The 20,418-nt window shown below is 48.1% G+C and overlaps 1 protein-coding gene across 3 annotated transcripts in view; it reads right to left on the bottom strand.

The window, feature by feature from the left end:
• psd3l (pleckstrin and Sec7 domain containing 3, like) overlaps window positions 1–20,418 on the bottom strand; it is a 305,351-nt gene that overhangs the window by 271,249 nt on the left and 13,684 nt on the right. For 2 of the 3 annotated variants that reach the window (XM_084325306.1, XM_084325307.1), the window contains exon 1: window positions 1,331–2,278. The exons of the other annotated variant lie outside the window; for it this stretch is intronic. In XM_084325306.1, coding sequence (XP_084181432.1) covers window positions 1,331–1,930 — 600 coding nt within the window. In that variant the 5' untranslated portion in view covers window positions 1,931–2,278. Of the gene's footprint in view, window positions 1–1,330; window positions 2,279–20,418 lie in introns of those variants that run through there. 3 annotated transcript variants of the gene reach the window in all.

Raw genomic sequence — 20,418 nt, 5'->3', positions numbered from 1 at the left:
AGAGTAAAGTATTCTCCCGCTCACAAACTAAGAAGAGTGAAAGAAAAACATCCTCTGGCCGCCTCAGACCCACTCCTATCCCAGCTCCGGGAGGGTCATGATCAAAGAGAAGCCGCCTATTCTCGGTCCTCGCTCCACAATGGTGGAACGAACTTCCCACCACAGTTAGGACAGCCAAAACATGACCAATCTTTCGCCGTCGACTAAAAACACACTTCTTCAATCAATATCTGAATTGAAAAAGAAAACGTCTTACTGTCCTACCTCATGCACTCAGTCATCTATACTACCGTAATTTCATTGAACAGCGATTCAGTGTCCTCTGATGACATCACACGGGGAGATATTCAAACTCATTAACTCTCAACAACTTTAACTAATGTGTGTTTAGAGCCTTGGGATGTGTGAGATTATGTACAAAATAAATCTTTGTTGTTTTTCATTTAAGTGCCCCTTTAAAAGTGTTGGAAGTTTAAATCCCTCCGGTGGGATTTTAGCCCTTTAAGAGGTTATGGGAATATAAAGCTGTTGGAATATGAAGCTATGGGGATATGAAGCTATTGGAATATGAAGATATGGGAATATGAAGATATGGGGATACAGAGCTATGGGAATATGAAGCTATGGGAATATGAAGCTATAGGAATATGAAGATGTGGGGATACAGAGCTATGGGAATACGAAGCTATGGGAATACGAAGCTATGGGAATATAAAGCTATGGGAATATGAAGGAGACTTGCTTTGTTTCTTCGGCTTTTGAATCACAGGGCATACTTCAGACACTGCTTGGTTATCTCTGTGGCAGATTCCAAAGATTAAATTTCTTTCTAGACCATTTAGTGGGAGGAATGACAGAGACAAACCCCGGATACCTAGCAGCTATCGTTCCATCTGGGTGGGGAGCAAGTCGGTAGTACTCATCTTGTGTGGTCATGTCTCGTTTCAAGCCAACTCTGGCAAGAGCACTTAAGTTAGACTAGGTATAGGGAATAGGGATACTACTGTATATATTGTGTATATAAGTACAAAGAATAAAAACTCTAATTTGAACTTGTATATTTAAAGTACAAAGAATTAAGATGACAAAAACATACATTTAAACTTGTAAAAAAAGACAGCAATGCTGTCAACAACCACTGTCTGAAAAAGCATCACAGAGCTACTGTATGTAAAGCTGCAATAAGACAAGAAGCGCTGTGCTGTACATAACAGCAGTACTGTAATTATACCATGATCAAAGGTGTGATGCCAAAATAACCATTCAAACCATAAATTATACCCGCAGGCAGACCATCAACCTTATGCAAAATAGCACAGCAGCAACTCACCTTTTGGGTCGCTGGAGGCTCGACGGTGGTTGATGAACCAGGACTGAGCCCAGATGATTGAGCAGCTGTCGGGACAGAAGCTTGAGAAGCCGAGCTCACAGCAGAACGCTGAGGAAAAGGTGGTGGTGGTGGTTGTTGTGGTGGTGATGATGATGATGATGGTGGTGGTGGTGAGAACTTGACACTCGGCTGAGAAGAAGGTAGAGATACAGACAGGCTCCTCACCACTACCTTCCCATATGGATCTCCAGGTAACTTGGAGGACCTCTCCTTGACTGCAAACAGGAAGGTCTTACGCTCTGGACTCTTGGGAACTACCTTCGGTGCTATTCGTGGACTTTGCTTCCCACTTTCCTTCTGTTTGGCACTAGTGACCCAGTTGTTGGTGCTTGAGCGACGGGGGCCGGGGGACATATTGGTTTGAGCAGAGGCCTGGTGGGTTGGCTTGCTAGGTTCTTCAGACTTCTCCTCTGGGGTCTTAATCTGAGAGCCCGATCCTCCAGCTGGGTGTAAGAAGCTAACCCTCCCAGAATGGATTTGGGAGGGAGATGCAGAGTTTGCTGTCCCAGATTGTGGCTCTTGATTCTCTTTATCCATCATTGAAATACAATCTTCCCTCAGGACCCAAACTGGCTCGTCGGAAGCTTTATGTATTTCTTCCTGTAATCCAGCTAACAGTTCTTCAGTATTCAGATACAAGCTTTCCTGTCTCTGAGGGCTTCCCGGCACCAAAAACACATCTTCATCCTCGTCCAACGAAACTAAAGCACCTCTGATTTCTTTTTCCTCTTCTTCGTTGGTGTCGACTTCCACTCTCACGGCCGTAACCTTGTAGTCCCCTGTGTCCTCAGGTGTGATGGGCGCTGGAGCTGCAGCCGTCGCATCAGCTGAAGACACTCCTTCCACTCTGGCAGCGAGGCTGGCACTGACTGCAGTCCGTGACCGCCCATGAGCCTTGGAGGGCGACTGCAGTTGGATAAAGAGGAAGGAAGTCTTGACCTGACGATGATGATCAGCCATTTCCTCTATGGGAGACTAGTATCTGGTAGGGGCAAGGGAGGGGGCCCCACTGGGGATTTCAGAGGAATAAGCGGGTTCCCGAGGCCAGCCCCATTCCTGTCACCTCCGAGCTAGGGAGAGATGGGGAGACGTAGAGATATGTAAAGTAGGTCAGAAGAGGTGCTTCCAGGCAATTTGACCAGCATGACAGCATTGAGAATATATTAATTCTATACTATATTGGTGTGTATATGTCACAGAAATCCCCAAACACTACATCCATGAATGCAATGCCACCCCCTCTGCCTTTAATGTCAAATGTGTAGTGCACTCTGTGTACTGAGCTTACAGACTATGGTACAGTACATCTGGTCATATCAACTCCCTTCCACTACACACACACACACACACACACACACACACACACACACACACACACACACACACACACACACACACACACACACACACACACACACACACACACACACACACACACACACACACACACACACACACACACACACACACACACACACACACACACACACACACACACACACAAAGAGCGCTACTGTACATAATTCATGCAATGTGAGTCAAGCATAATCTTTTAATTCCCTGCCTATACTGACACACATCCCATGAAGCTCGATTCTGATGTCCCCTGGCAGCATTACTACAGGAGTGACTAACCTCTGTTAAGAACAAACACACGACTTTCACATATCACAGGGTATTATATATCAAATCAAAACATGTGATATGTTGACATAATGACACGTAGCTCATGCAATGGTATCACAATCAAAATCAGTTTTAATATGTGATGCAGACATTCTTACTGTCTTTTACTATTATGTACTATGCTATACTGCTATCTACTATGTACATTGCTACTATGCCGATATTACTACTTAATATGCTAATATATTACTACATTATGTACTCAGAGTGTAGCACTCAAGTTCAACACAGCTAGACAAACAATACCCTTTAACCTTAGCCACCAGAGGTGTACCCCTCCTGCTGACTTGTTGTACACAATTTGTAAATTGTAAGTCAGCTAAATTACTAAATGTAAATGTAAAATCAAGTAAGCACACGTGGGAACCATGTAAAAGCCCACGTGTCCGTGTTCCAAAAACATAGTATAGTAATAATCTGTGATGACATGACACAGAGTCACAGTACAGGCCTAGGGGAGAGAATTGTAAATAAATGGACTGCATTTATATAACAGCTTTTATCCAAAACGCTTTACAACGTATGACTCAAATTCACCCATTCACTCACACATTCACACACTGATGGCGGAGGCAACCATGCAAGATGCCACAAGCTCAAGATGACATGAGCCACTGTTGTATGTTAAGTGGATAGTGTGTTATTTTACTGGCCATAAAGCGGCACTCTCCTCATGTCATCATATGATAGTGGTACAGTATGTCCTTGGCTTCCACTATACAGTTGACACGCTGACTGTATCTTTGAAAAGCAGTTCATTGGCTTCATGAAAGGGATAGAGAAGACATGCAGCTCACTACAAGCTCTCGTGACCTGGAAATATGACGTTATTTACAAGAAATCTAAACCGATGGTAGCAGACAAGAAGCGGGTGTGTAAATCTATCTGGTCAGCACTTCACCAAGAGGAAACCCCAAGTTGAGGTTTTTGTCTAAAACAATATAGAAAGAGAGACTGAGGCAACCTTGTAGCTCCGTCTGGTTAGATTGCATAATCTGAAAGGAGGAAACACTTATAATTTCTGCTTTATCATGTGACTTCATCTCAACTCCTTTGGTGGCATGGAGCAAGTCTGGCAAAGAAAAAGCCACTTTCAGTGGCCAAAATATTAGGATGCCAGTGTGGCTGGAAAAGCAATTTTTTACTTTTCTGTTCATACATTTTTCCAGAGTCAAAGGACTATCAAATACTATTAGTGAGTGTTGCTATTTTTAGCCTTTCAGACGGACTGCTTGTAACCCCTCCGTTTCACCAGCCACACAGTGCTATGCTGAGCGGGGCAGTCCTAAAGTGTGTGGCACGCTGCCAACTTCATCCCCAGTGCCGTTATTATCCTGGAGCCGAAGCTCAGCGAACGTGCCTAATGTCAGGATGAAGTGGGAGCCGTCTCATTCAGCGGTCAAGCAGCATGACCGTTATAGAGGGACACAAAAAGACGTCTCTTGCTGTAAACACTGGGTTCTAGGTCTGGCGCTGCTCAGCAGACCCTGACCAAGCCATTGTCTTCTCTTTCTGCAAAGGCTGTGGTGTTCTTAAGAATGTGATGATGGATCTGAGGGTAAAATCCTACTTTTAGTGTTTCTTGGATGGTCAGCTGTTCTCAAAGAATGCAGACAGATCTCCACTTGTGGTTCAGTCACTGCATGCAGATCTATACTGTTAACTGAATGGGTGTCAGTAAACTATTGAGTTCAGCTGAAATGACTCCAAAGGTGACCACGTTTTCATGTTCTCTGTTTTTTGTTTTTGCGCATTTGAGAAGATCATGTTGCTCTGAACAACAAATGTGTTTTTTTCATGCTCACTTAGATTCTGATTGGCTACACAGACAGCAACAATATGAAATGAAAATGGGGGACCCTGATGTAAACAAGACAAACGTCTTTCTCTGGTCTGCATCCCCTTAACAATTGTGTGTATTGAGCCGTACTGTATTGTACCCATTCTGCAATCTGTTAAATAAAGTTTTCATTCATTCATTAATTCATTCATTCATTCATTCATTCATTCATTCATTCATTCATTCATTCATTCATTCATTCATTCATTCATTCATTCATTCAGCAGGAGACGTGTGCTCATGGCTCAGGGATTTACAATACAAATTGGAGGGTGCTTGTGTTACTGAAACCAAACACACAGGACATGATGTCATAGGTGAAGTTCTTTCATGGGAGGTGGACTTGAGAGTAGGGAAGATAGGCCGTTGGGGAGGAGGAGGGGGGATGTTCCTCACCCCTCTCCCTTCTCCATCACTGGAGTAATAAAAACAGCCAGTCCTGATGGTTCTACTGGCAGTGAAAGGAGTGTCTTGGCAGGATGATGTGTGCCAGACAGGCATGAGAAAAGAGAAAACAGCTGGGGCAGCAAAACACACAACAGATCACCACCAGGAACAACAGAGGTTTTCTGAGAAAAACAAAAATATAGATTTTTTTTTGTATTGTAATTTAAAACAACTAGAAACCGGGGCGGTCAGGTGGCGTAGCAGAGATTGCGCTCATCACCAACGCAGGAGATGCTGGGTTCGAGCCCAGCTCTCGGGGTTGCTACCAGCTTGGCTGGTCGTTCATACTAATACAATTGGCAGTATTAGGGGGTGGGAAGCTGGTGGGTGGGAATCTGGCGTTGTGGTCTCGGCGCTTGCTCAGTGGGACTTGGTGGAGATAGCGTGCCCTCCCACGCGTTACACTTCACCAATGAGAGTCCTCGCTGCCAAGTGAAAAGACGTCACTGGCAGTCGCCGCACGTATCGGAGGAAGCGTGCGGTCGGCTTCGGGACGCCCTTGTACCGACTCGTAGGAGAACATGCATACAGCTGCCAGGTAGGGGAGGGGGGAATTGGCACGGCGACTAAATTGGGACGGGGAGAAAACTAGAAAATTGGAGAAAGAGAAATAAAAAATAAAAAATAAAACTAGAAACCTAGGAGTGGGTAAATGTGATACGGCATAATCGTTGCATATAAACTTACATTATATAACTTATAAAGGAGTGCAATTACCCCACCCCACCCCCGACCCAGTCCCCACTTACCCTACACCACCCCAACCCAATCCCTACTTACCCCATTTTGAACTGAATCATACTCATGTTGTTCTAATGTATCACAGTAGTCCTGATACAAGAGGTGGACGCGGGCAAATACTGCGGCATGGTCATGCTGGACCTACAAAAGGCCTTCGACACTGTCAATCACTCCATTCTAATAATAATGCAGGACCTGTTCGAAGGTCTTTAATTGGCATGCAATTATCCTCAACACACACACACACTGGAACACACACGCATGCATTGTCTTTGTAGGATCGATGCGATTAGTCTCTGCGATTAACCCATCCCGTCGTCCTTCCCCCCAAGGGCAGCCGGGAGCAGACAGGCGTCGGCGAGGGCCGCGCCCGGGGACCAATCCAAGTGCTCCTGCCCGTCTTCGTCAAAGACGCCACAGCGTTAGCGATCTGTTGTTGTGCATGTTTTTCCATTGGGTTTATCTTATCAGGGGGGAAACCCTTGTGAGCACGGGGAGAACATGCAAACTCCACACAGAAAGGCCTGGGAGATACCCCACCTGGGTATCTGGCATCATGGAAACCTGGTCCCCAAGCGGGAATCGAACCCTGGACCTTCTTGCTGTGAGGCGACAGTGTTAACCACTACACCACCGTGCCGCGGTCTGATTGACAAGCTAAAAGCAATTGGTTTTTATCAGTGAGCTGGATGCAATCCTACCTGGAGGGGAGAGAACAGATGGTGGAGGTAAACGGTACTCTATCCCCCCCCCCTCACAGTGAGCTGTGGTGTTCCACAAGGAAGCATACTAGGACCGCTACTGTTCCTAATTTATGCAAATGGCATGTCGTCAGCTTGTGACTGCAACTTGTTCCTGTTTGCGGACGACTCAGCCCTGCTGGTCTCTGACAAGAACAAGTTGCAGGTTGAAAAAACCCTCAGCTCGGAACTAGGCAAAATCTGCATATGGCTCGCTGATAACAAACTATCATTACACATGGGCAAAACAGAGTCCATTCTCTTCGGTTCAAATAACAAACTCAGCAAGACCGACGGCTTCTCAGTTACTGTGGGTGACAATATTGTCACAAGGAAAGATGAAATTACCTACCTGGGTTCCATCCTAGAGGCAAATCTTTCCTGTGACAAAATGGCATCCAATGTAATAAAAAAAGTCAACCAACGAACTAGATTCTTGTCCCGGATCTCCTCTCTGGTAAACAAGAATACCCTGAATACGTAGTACTCTGGCAGGGTACTACGACTATGCTTGCACCTCATGGTACCAAAGCACCTCAAAGGCACTAAAAACAAGATTACAAACATCACAAAACAAACTAGTCAGACTACTACTTGACCTTACCCCTAGAACCCACCTCACCCCTGCACACTTTGACAACCTAGGATGGCTTAGAGTAGACGACAGAGTACAGCAACTTGCAATGGGCCTGGTCTACAAGATATACTATACGACTTAGGTACCCATGTACATGTCAAAATACTTCCCAAAGGTCAGTGAATACCACGACCACAACACTAGAGGAAGCTCAACAAATCATGTTAAACCCAGATTCGGCTCAAACAAGGGACTGAACACGTTTCGCAATTATGCCACATCAATGTGGAACGCCCTACCTAAAGCTGTAAAGGAATGTGAATCCCTACCCACATTCAAAACCGCTCTTAAAGAGCACCTACGGGAGGCTGCAATTCGTAACTGGCCACCGTAAATGTCCAAACCCCCCACCCCCACCCCCTCCTAATAGACAGTCTCCTCCCCACCGCATGTATATATTCTCTCCCCGCCGTATATGTATATTTCTCTCCCACCCACCCACCCCCTCCTAATGTACAGTCCCCTCCCCATCATATGTATATACTCTGTCAGGATCTATGAGTAACAGTACTGTATATTTGAATACCGTATATGTCACAAATGTATCAGTACTAAATACCTATATGTCCCTATGCCATAAATGTCATGTATGCTGAGTATGTCATAAATGTCAATATGAAATGAAAATGGGGGACCCTGATGTAAACAAGACAAACGTCTTTCTCTGGTCTGCATCCCCTTAACAATTGTGTGTATTGAGCCGTACTGTATTGTACCCATTCTGCAATCTGTTAAATAAAGTTTTCATTCATTCATCCTCTGGATCACATTGTCCTCTGGCCTCCTTTTTCATCATGTCAGTGTATCAGTACACTTATTATCAAAAAAGAAAACTCTTAATGGCAAGGATTCAAAACTCACAGCTGTCCTCGAAAGTCTGTCCTCAAAGTTTGTGTAATGAAATTCAAATAGATATTCTCCAGGGCAGTGGTTCTCAAACTTTTTACACCAAGTACCACCTGAGAACGTAGCTGGCTCTCCAAGTACCACCATATGACCGGTGTTAAAATACAGTCTATTCAGCTATGCACAGTTCACGCAGGAGGCAAATGTATTTCTAATACCATTATTTATTGTTAACTTTTGTCAGACACAGCCACAATGTACAAAGGGATAGCACGAGAACTAGCAAACTCTTCCACACAACTCATACAATGCAAGGGGCATTGAGAACATAATAACTAACATTCTCACATAGCAAGTGAGAAAATTAAGAACAACTGTATTTCAGCAAATGTACTTAATTCTCTCTCTCTCTCTCTCTCTCACACACACATCAAGCAATTGTCATTCATTCTCTCACACTCACACACACACACAAACAATTATTTTGTTACAAAAACTTAATTTCCTGCATTCTGGTGCAGGCATTTTTGAATGTTTACCCTTTAAATGCCAGTGTTTGTGATGGGCATCACAAATTATTGTAAAAAATTAAAGAAAACACATATTCAATACACCTTTGAATTTTGACCCTTTAAATGCGAGTTTGTGTGATGGCATCACAAATTATTGTTAAAAAAAACACACAAAAAGTAAAATATTTTCAATATATCAAATGCAAAGTACATTTTTCTGGGGGGGATTATTACAGGCTAGGCATGTGTCAATGATTAGCAACAACACAGATTTTGATGGATTTTTTGTAATGTCAGATTTAACACCAACTATTTTCAGAAAAGTGGGAGTATTTCATTTTTTATCTGACCTTACAAAAAATCTAAAAAAAATAAATGGTTATGATATGGGCTGAAGTTGAATGAAAGATTTATGACTGTTTAGACTGCATTACTCTCTGTCACAGTGATCTCCTGGTTGTACCCCACTTAGGTTATCTAACTATCGCGCCGCCGCAACCAGAAACACTGGCCTGGCCTGCTTCTAAGTTCAGTGGCCTGACTGCAATTTTAATTTTTTATTTTTAGCTTTTTTGTAAATGTTTTCAAGTACCTCCAGCAGTACCACCAAGTACCACTAGTGGTACGCATGCCACAGTTTGGAACCACTGCTCCAGGGTACCTCTCTCTCTCTCTCTCTCTCTGTTCAGTGTGACTCGGAACATGTCAAGCACCACCAGTCTCATGGGTGTGAACATAACAGGGTTAATCAAAAGTCCCTGTCAGCTCTCCCCGCATGGTTGGGATGCTGGTGCAAAGCAGTGATAACAAGGCGCAACACCATCTCGAAAGTCATGGAAAAAATAGTATACGAACAGGTCGAAAAGTACCTTGCGAAAAAAAAAATCAAATTTACAAATTCCAATCTGGCTTCAGAAAAAGTAGATAAAAAAAAATAACATCCCACTCCACTGACACATGCCTTCTATATTTGAACGACCACATCAAACAAGAGGTGGACGCAGGCAAATACTGTGGCATGGTCATGCTGGACCTCCAAAAGGCCTTCGACACTATCAATCACTCCATTCTGATTGACAAGGTAAAAGCAATTGGCTTTGATAGTACATCAGTGAGCTGGATGCAATCCTACCTGGAGGGGAGATAACAGATGGTGGAGGTAAACGGTACACTATCCCCCCCCCCCCCCCCCTCCCAGTGAGCTGCGGTGTTCCACAAGAAAGCATTTTAAGACCGTTACTGTTCCTAATTTATGCAAATGACATTATTGTCATCAGCCTGTGACTGCAACCTGTTCCTGTTCACGGACGACTCAGCACTGCTGGTCTCTGACATGGACAAGTTGCAGGTTGAAAAAAACCTCAGCTCTGAACTCGGCAGAATCTGCACCTGGCTCGCTGATAACAAACTATCATTACACCTGGGCAAAACAGAGTCCATTCTCTTTGGATCAAATAACAAACTCAGCAAGACCAACAGCTTCTCTGTTACAGTGGGTGACAATATTGTCTCAAGGAAAGATTAAATTACATACCTGGGTTCCATCCTAGAGGCAAATCTTTCCTGTGACAAAATGGCAACCAATGTAATCAAAAAAGTCAACCAACGAACAAGATTCTTGTACCGGATCTCCTCTCTGGTAAACAAGAATACCCTGAAGACTCTAACGGGAGCACTCATTCAAGGGTACTACGACTATGCCTGCACCCAGGGATGCGTTGCTCATGGGACGGGGTTGCACGACGTGCAACCATGCTTTGGGAGCAGAAGCGCGTGCACGCACATGCACGGATGTGCACGCTCGTGCACACAGGAATGCGCTGCACTCGACTGATGCACCAACTTCCTAAGTACCCACCTGGCTACTTTGCATATCAATAGCGCCGGTCATCAGGTGTTACATTCCATTCGTAGAGGCAATTAGGCACTGTCTTTAGTCTGTCCTTATGCGGGGGAACATTTATGCGCATGCACGGGAGCGCGCGTGCACGTGGCGTCATTAGCGTGTGTGCACCCAGTGTTGATATGAGCAACGCGACACTGCCTGCACCTCATGGTACCAAAGCACCTCAAAGGCACTAAAAACAAGATTACAAACATCACAAAACAAACTGGTCAGACTACTGCTTGACCTCACTCCTAAAACCCACCTCACCCCTGCCCACTTTGACAACCTAGGATGGCTTAGAGTAGAAGACAGAGTACAGCAACTTGCAATGGGCCTGGTCTACAAGATACACTACACCACTAAGGTACCCATGTACATGTCAAAATACTTCCCAAAAGTTAGTGAATACCACGACCACAACACCAGAGGGAGCTCCACAAATTATGTTAAACCCAGATTCGGCTCAAACAAGAGACTAAACACGTTTCGCAATTATGCCACATCAATGTGGAACGCCCTACCCACAGCTGTAAAGGAATGTGAATCACTACCCACCTTCAAAACTGCTCTCAAAGAGCACCTACGGGAGGCTGCAATTCGAAACTGGCCCCTGTAAATGTCCAAACCCAACCCCCTCAAATATACTCTCAAACAGGCCTGGACTGGCCATCTGGCATACCGGGCATTTGCCCGGTGGGCCGACGCATCTTTGGGCCGTTATGATTTGATAAAAAAATAAATAAAAAATAAAATGACCGGCCCACTACTAGGCTGGGACAGCGGCCCATTGGTACTGACTGACACTGGGCTGGCCAATCACATCTCTTACTGAGCACCCCCCCCCTGCCAGTCGTGCAGGTAAATGACTGAGATGGGGCTGGTACATGACTGAGATGGGGGCTGTGGTACATGACTGAGATGGGGCTGTGGTACATGACTGAGATGGGGCTGTGGTACATGACTGAGAGGGGGCTGTGGTAGATGACTGAGATGGGGCTGTGCTACATGACAGAGGGGGCTGGTAAATTACTGAGAGGGGGCTGTGGTACATGACTGAGATGGGGCTGTGGGACATGACTGAGAGGGGGCTGGTACATGACTGAGAGGGGGCTGGTACATGACTGAGAGGGGGCTGTGGTACATGACTGAGATGGGGCTGTGGTACATGACTGAGAGGCAGTGTTGGGAAAGTTCACTTTCTACATGAACTAGTTCAGTTCACAGTTCACAAATTTTAAAATGAACTAGTTCAGTTCATAGTTCATAATTCAAAATTTTTAACTAAAGTTCTGTTCCATTAGGGGCTCTGCTTGGCATCACACTGCACTCCCTCGCGTACGTGCACGCGCACTGAATAAATTCCACAAATGTACCTTTAATACCAGTATTAGTCTGACCACACCCCTCATCAGCTTACCTTCATAAGCAGGTGTGTGGTCACCTGCTCTCCTCCTTCTCGCTTTCACCACAAGGAAGTGCCTCGGTAGTACCCCACTTGACGTGTTGTTACATTTACATTACATTTACATTTAGTCATTTAGCTGACGCTTTTATCCAAAGCGACTTACAAGTTCTGTGCGACAAGACAGCAAGAAGGGTATAACTCTATCAGCTGAGTAACAATGTTCATCAAAGTGTTGCGTGTTACAGTGTAGGTTAGTTTATTAGGACAAGTGCATGACATTAAGGTTAGTCGGGGTTAGATTTTTTTTTTTTTTTTTTTTTTTTTTTTTATCATTTCAGATAATGGTTGAAGAAGTGAGTCTTTAGTCGACGGCGAAAGATTGGACGGGATTCGGCTGTCCTAACTGGGATGGGTAGTTCATTCCACCATTGTGGGGCAAGGACTGAGAATAGGCGGCTTCTCTTTGATGACCCTCCGGGAGCTTGGATAGGAGTAGATCTGAGGCGGCCAGAAGACGCAGAGCGTAGGGGTCTTGAGGGTGTGTAGTTAGAGACCATTGACCGGAGGTAGGCGGGAGCGGTTCCCTTTGCCGCACGGTATGCTAGGTCGAGGGCCTTGAAGCGGATACGTGCAGCAATGGGGAGCCAGTGCAGGTCCCTAAGAAGTGGGGTGACATGGGCTGACTTCGGTAGGTTTGAGATCAGGCGGGCCGCTGCATTTTGAATGAGTTGAAGAGGCTTGGTGGCAGTGGCCGGGAGGCCAGCTAGCAGTGCGTTGCAGTAGTCGAGGCGGGAGATGACTGTTGATTGGACGAGGAGTTGGGTGGCTTCTTTTGTCAGGAAGGGGCGTATCCTTCTGACGTTGCTCAGGAGGAATCTGCAGGTTCTGGTTGTCGCTGCGATGTGAGCAGAGAAGTTCAACTGGTCGTCGAGGACAACACCAAGGTTCTTGGCGGTCGGCGACGCGGTCACAGCTGCATTCTCGACTGTGATGGAGAGGTCGGTCAGGGGGGAGGATTTGGCCGGCAGGTGGAGCAATTCTGTTTTGCTTAGGTTCAGTTTGAGGTGGTTGGTCGTCATCCAGGCGGAGATGTCGGACAGACAGGCCGAGATCCGCTCAGAGACGTGGATATCTGAGGGAGGGAAGGAGAGGAAGAGTTGAGTATCATCGGCATAACAATGATATATTGTTAGTTGAAAAGAGTTGTGACGGGTTTACATTGTGCTTAATTTTTTCTTCTCTCACATCTGTTGTACAAGAAAAAGTTGGGTCATAATGTATTCCGCGGAGAGTAGACCCGCTAGACCTACTCTTCACCAGCGGTTCTCCATTCCCGCCTCCGTCGTGTGTTTCGGTGCTGGGCTGTTGCCACTCTCGTGGTTGCCGACCCAGCCCGGGAGACTGCCGGTGGATAGTTTGCCTCACCGAAGAGCCGAGGGTTCGGTGCCGTCGCTCCGGCGATGGCCTGATCTCGACTCTGGTTCCTCTGGTTCTGGGGAATTGCCCGTTGGTGAACGGGGGGTTGTCTTGGAGCCAGAGGATTTGCGACGCAAACTTTTCGCGTCTGCCCGCTCACGTCGCAAGATGGTGGCGTGCAGGCGCGAACGGCCTGGGTTTGGGGAACTGCTGGAGACCAGCGAAGATGCGTCCGGCTCTGGATTTCCGATGGAGACTGAGGACTTCATGGACGAGGCGGACGGGTTTTTGTATGAGGGCCCCGTGGAGGAGAGTATCCCTCCTCAGGAGACCCCGGAGGGGGGGGAAATGGCTCCATGGGGCGCCCTGTTCGAGGATGTCGAGGAACTACCTTGGCCTCATCAGCAGGATGCCCTACTGTCGGCCACATCAGACTGTGGCTCCTTGACCAGTCGCAGCCTGCTGTATGTGAGGGATGCGGGGTCGGTGGAGGAAGGTTCGCAGGGGGAACTGCAGGCCTTGTTTCCCGAGCTCATGGCGGTAGCCGCCGCCGCAAACGGCGTGCCGCTGCCGCTGCCATTGCCTGCACCTGTCCCTGATGACCTCATAGGCCATCCCTGGCAGTGTCCCCCAGTGAGAGGGGTGGACGTTGTCTACCCATTTTTCCCATCGATGGGGGCCTATGTTCGTCGGGGTCAGGCGGTGTCCAACATCATGGGACTAACTCCTGCCTACGTACCAGTTACGCGGGTGTCGGGGTTGGTCAAAGGTATGGGGGAGGGCGTGCCTTGGCTTGACAGTCCGATGGCCGCGCTCCTCTGTCCGGATATGGTGTGGGAACCACTATGCAAGCCGGTCCTCCAGGGGAAATCGGCTAGGCGATTGGCTTATTGGGGTGACCAGTCATTCATCGCTGGTACACAATCGCTAGCTGCGGCGTCTAACATCGCCCACCTGGCTAGATTTGTATCGGGGATAATGACGGGCGGCACGGATCTGAACGAGGTGAAATGCGATCAGATCACCCAGGCTGCGGGAGCTGTCCTGCACCTTTCCCAGGTGCTGGCCATAGCCATGGGGAAAGTGCGCGCCCTGGCCACCCTGGGCCAGCGTCACCTTTGGCTGGAGCAGGCCCGTGTGCCAGAGAAGAAGAGAGCTCCTCTTCTGACGGCCGCCCTCTCCGACGCTGGCCTATTCGGGAAGGCCCTGCGGTTGATGTCCTCAACATGCAGAGAGATGGCAGAGGAGAGGTCCATTCTCCAACCCCATTTTCCGCCTCCCATCCTTGCCGGTGGAGTCAGAAGGCTTCCGCGACGTCGAGCTGTCTCCGTCGCCGCTACCACTGCCTCCGCCGCCGCTGCTGGCCCTGCCAAGAGGGCCAGGGGACGAAACGGCGCTTCTGCCACCGCCGGCCCATCCACGACCGGAGGAGACGGTAGGGAACGTCGTGTCCAGCAGACTGTAACCTACCGTCCCTCCGGGGCTCCTCGGGGTGGCAAGACTCGAGCGGCGCGAGGTGGCAGATGCCGTTAAGTGACTTTTTCCCCTCTGTGTCCCCTCTCCTCTACACCCTCCCCGGCCCCTCTATGATTTTGTGCCTTGACACACTTTATTAGTTAATAAAAAAGTTCCCCGATGGAGGGGGACTGTGTTTTGGCCGAACAAACTGTGTGTTTCTTCAAACAATTCATATGGTGGGGTTGTGTATATATGAATCTGCCCTTTTACGTTGTGGGATGAGTCGTGTTGTGTTACGAGGTTAAGCAAGGTCTGCAACGTACACTCGGTAATAGGTTCTATTAGCTTGATGCTCCACATGCAGGTAGAAACTGGTGTTATTCCATTGCTTGAACTAAGTATATGTGTTTCACAATGCTGTGTTGTTTAGTTGCAGTAATACTCGTACACACACATTTCACGGCCTAGCCGTTTACTCTCGATCAGCGTTTTTTCCTATGTACGACATAGTCAACGGGTATAGGATTCACGCACAGGCGACTTGTGTTTTGTTGTAAAACCTTTACACATTTTTGTGGGTAGCGGACATTGTATTCGCTTTTGCTATGCATTGCTTTCTACCGGAGGTTTTTCAAGATGGCTACGGTTGTTCTTCTGTGTGTAGGGATAAAGGGTGTTTTTTCGGGAGGGGGTGTCGAATAAACCCCTCCTTTCCCACTTGATTGGTTTAGGGGATTTTTGATCTCTTCTGCTGAGCCAGTCAGGGCCAAGCCAGTGCTTGGCGGGGGGGGGGGGTATTCTACCGACTCCTATTACATGACAGGAGCCGGCAGGTTTCCCCGCCCGTTGTAGCGGTGTTGCTATGGCGACGCCTTCCATGAGTTGGTGTCTTAAAGATGTCGAGGTTAGGGCGTAGGGCTCACAGTTCTGCTGCGCCCGATTTATGTGTCAACTTGAGTCGATTGGTCACGTGACTCACAGTTGACATATCTTTTTCATGACTATGGACTCATGTGGGAAGGTGTTTCTGGGAGGGTCTGGTCTTACACTCTGATTAAAAAGAGTGACTGGATTAAAATCATGTGAAAACAGGTTTTTTACTCCCAGCTGTGCAGTTGGGTCATACGGGTGATGCTTTTTCTTTATTATTATAAAGAGTTGGATGTGTCTATATGGATTGGAAATGAGGGTCCCTGATGGAAACAAGACTAACGTCTTTCTCAGGTCTGCCTCCCCTTAACCAATTGTGTGTATTGCCGTACTGGGTTGTACCCTTTCTGCAGTCTGTTGGGTAAACTTTTTCATTCATTCATTCATGGAGTTGATTGCATCTCGCCCCTCTTGTCGTTCCCCTGGGCGTCTTGGGGATTCAATATGGTGGTCTAAACGGCCTATTGTTGATGTGGGTATGTCAAAACGCACACATAGTGCTAGCTCAGGATGTTCTTTTGGGGCATTGGCTGACTGGCGCGCCTTGATTGCTTGGGGTTGAAACAGCGTTTTTATGAAGCAATTGGGATGGGGGTTTTTCCTCTTCCGACACCCTGTGTGGTTGTCGATGGGTTCCCGTTCATGTCAGGGGATGATGACGGAATGGGTCTGGACATATGGGGAAGGGTCTCACGCCCTAGGGGTGGGCCACCGGGCGCGGTTCGTACCGAAACGTCTGGGTGGCGCCTTCTTTTTATGTTGGGATCAACACGCATATCTGCCCCTTCTCCTGGGGTTGGCAGGTCGGCGTGATTAGGGCACGGGACTGGTTCTGGTCGCGCTGGTCCAGATCAGTTGCACCCGTTGTCCGCTGGGGATGCAGATCTGCTGTTCTGGTACCCTGAGGGACTTGGGTTTTTTTCAGGGGGAAAAAATGCTAGGTCGGTCCGGGTGTCACAGGGTTGAGCGTTATGGAACCCTTGTTGGGTGCGTTGTATTCTGCACTGTCGTAATGGCTTACGGCCGTGCCAACCTGTACGCGCCCAATCTCGGCGGATCTCGGCCGCTGTGCAGGTTGGTCTTGGTTGGTACTTGGTTGGGTGACCTCCTGGGAATACCGAGTGCGGGGTGCTGGGGCTGGTCTTCCATTTTTTACGCTCTTCTCTTGCGCTTGGCGCAGAGGGGCCTGTTGGGGTGGTTTTAACCTCCTCGGGGGACCCTGTGCTCCCCGTATCACCGGGCCCGGTCCGGGGTAATGTTTCGTTGACCCGTAGGCCCGGGATAGCCCTGTTGGAAACCAGAACGCGGGCTGCGGCGGTGCCGCAGGTGTGTTTTTGGGGTTTCTTTCCTGAGGGGTTATGGGACCAACCATTGCATGGGGTAATGCCTAGGTGGTTGGTTCTCTGGTGTGTTGCTGCAGTGTCAACTCCCGGTTCTCCGGTTGAGGGTGCCCCTGCACGTTCATGACGTCTGCCGATCGTATCGGCCTTTTCTGTGGAGGCTTGGTTATGCGACAACGCCAGCATACGCCCCTTCCGCCGGGGCGGCTGTGTTCAGCTGTCCTTTCTGGCGCCTGCCTCGTCCGCAGTCTCCAGGTTTGGGTTAACAGCCTGTTGCCTGGTCTTTTTTCCCGGTGCACTGCCTGCTTCCGTTGGTTAACTCTTGTGTGTTACGACCATGCTGTCTGCCTGTTGCAGGGCCTGTGTTCCAGGCGGTGTACTGTTGGGGAGGACAGGGCCCGCTCGGCTGAGGGGCCTTTGTCTGAATACGCTGGCGATGTGGGGGGCGGAGTCACTAGGTGCCCACCTGGTGGGGTCTTGATGCTGGCATCATGGACTTCTCCGGGCCCCCATTCCAGGGAGTCCAGTCCTTTTGGTGGGTCTGGGTCTTCCTTCGCGCTCCGCTGCTACGGCCTTGCCACGGGGTTGGGTTTGCCCTTGATCCCGTGATTCTGGGGGCAGTAACGAGGTTGTTTCCTACGTTCGTTCCCGGGTGGCATGCGGGTTGTGCGTGGGTGTAGTCGTGGGGTCAAGCCACGGTCTGCTCACCCTGTGCGTTGAGTTGCTTGAGTGCCTCTTCGCGCGGTCGGGTCCGTCGCCCTCTCGGTAAACCTCTAATAGGGAGGGTGCCCTCCATTAGGGGGGGTCGGGGGGGCTCGGCCCTCCCTGTTCTGTTGGTTGTGGGGGGCCTTCAGCGGGGTGTATTTGTCAGCCAGCGGCTCCGCTTGGCCTCCCTTTGCGCAGTGTGATGCCAAGCAGAGCCCCTAATGGAACAGAACGTTAGGTTATAACTATAACCAAGTTCTGTTAATTAGGGGTGACGCTTGGCATCAGACGGCCGCTGCAGCCCTTAACCTCACCTTGTGGTGAAAGCTTGGGAAGGAGGAGAGCAGGTGACCACACACCTGCTTATGAAGGTAAGCTGATGAGGGGTGTGGTCAGACTAATACTGGTATTAAAGGTACATTTGTGGAATTTATTCAGTGCGCATGCACGTACGCGAGGGAGTGCAGTGTGATGCCAAGCGTCACCCCTAATTAACAGAACTTGGTTATAGTTATAACCTAACGTTCATGGTTTCAAAAATAAACTAATTTATAGTTTATAGTTCTTTTTTCAATATGTTGCTGCGAGCTATTATTTGTCAAATTTATTGCCACAACCCATAATAGAACCACAGAATACTAGCATTTCCATAACGCTTTGCTGCCGCCCATTCAGTCCACACTAGTAGCAGCTACAAAGTGCAGTGGTGGGTGCGAGAGCCTGCACCTGTTACAAAACGTATGGCAGTATGGTACGCAGAATCCAGCTTTTTAAGCAGGGAGGAAGGAGCATGCATAGATTACATCGCCATAGTCTAATACAGGCAGAAAGGAACTCTGCACAATTCTCTTCCTGGCTTCAGACGGGAAACATTTCTTTAACCGGAAGAAAAAGCCCAGTTTAGGTCTAAGTTTTCTCAGTAGGTTCCCAATATGAACATCAAAGGCCATCTTTTCATCTAAATATACTTAAAGTACCAAAAGTGAAAGTAGTCATTGTGCAAACATATAAAACATGTGCCGACATAACTCTGTACTAACACAACACGAGGTAGGAACCAGGCAAACTAAGGTTGTACCTCAAAGTTCAATATTCAAAGTGCAAAACATTTACTGACTTTAACTAAAACTCTTTTAAATGCTCATACGCCGACGTCGTAGAGTCTGACTCTGAGCGAGTGCAGAGCCTTCTTTTTTTATCTACTTTTTCTCCCATTTTTCTATTTTTTTCTCCCATCCCAATTTCGTATCGTCCAATTCTACCCTCCCCTGTCTTGAACGCTGTTAGGCCATGCCTCCCACAAGCTGGCTGTAATCTGGACGAAGCCATACATTGCACGTGTCCCCTCCGGTACTTGAGGTAGCAGCCGTCGCATCTTTTCACCTGCACAGCGCGATCTTTCAGCGTCGGGGGTCTGCGTTTGGAGGGCACACCGCCCCTGTCGCTTCCTGATTCTACTGTGCAGGCGCACCAACCGACCTGTAGGAGTCGCTGTCCACAACGTCCGATCCCCACCCATCAGCTTCCCACCCCCTAATACTGCCAAATGTATTAGTGTGAACGACCAGCCAAGCTGATAGCAATGTGGAGAGCTGGGCTCGAACCCAGTGTCTCCTTCATTGGTGGTGAGCGCCTTGCCCACTGTACCACCTAGCCGCCCCTAGTGCAGAGCCTTCTAAAAGTGCGAGTGCTGCTGCTATACTACCAGACTCCCCGAAGCCCCGCCCAGAGCGGTTGCCAGATTGGGTGGTTTTCCGCATTATTTTGAAGCCTGTTTACGGTGTGTTTTAACTGGGTTTTCGGCTGAAAGGCATATGAAATCTGGCACACTTTTGAACGGCGTTATTATAGAGTGCTGAGAATGAACGCACTTTTGAACGCCGTTATACAGCGCTGAGAATGAACGCGTTCTCAATTACGTTCATCTAGCGGAAAAAACATCCGTTCAGTTCACGTTTGCCCAAAATACGAACACGTTCACGAACGATCGTTCATTGAACGCGTTCAGGTACATCACTGCTGAGAGGGGGCTGGTACATGACTGAGAGGGGGCTGTGGTACATGACTGAGATGGGGCTGTGGTACATGACTGAGATGGGGCTGTGGTACATGACTGAGAGGGGGCTGTGGTAGATGACTGAGATGGGGCTGTGCTACATGACAGAGGGGGCTGGTACATGACTGAGAGGGGGCTGTGGTATATGACTGAGATGGGGCTGTGGTACATGACTGAGAGGGGGCTGGTACATGACTGAGAGGGGGCTGTGGTACATGACTGAGATGGGGCTGTGGTACATGACTGAGAGGCAGTGTTGGGAAAGTTCACTTTCTACATGAACTAGTTCAGTTCACAGTTCACAAATTTTAAAATGAACTAGTTCAGTTCATAGTTCATAATTCAAAATTTTGAACTAAAGTTCATGGTTTCAAAAATGAA

Source organism: Notolepis coatsorum (assembly GCF_963971535.1).
Source record: "Notolepis coatsorum genome assembly, chromosome: 11".
Lineage (NCBI taxonomy): Eukaryota > Metazoa > Chordata > Actinopteri > Aulopiformes > Paralepididae > Notolepis > Notolepis coatsorum.
This window is presented reverse-complemented; position numbering and strand designations above follow the sequence as displayed.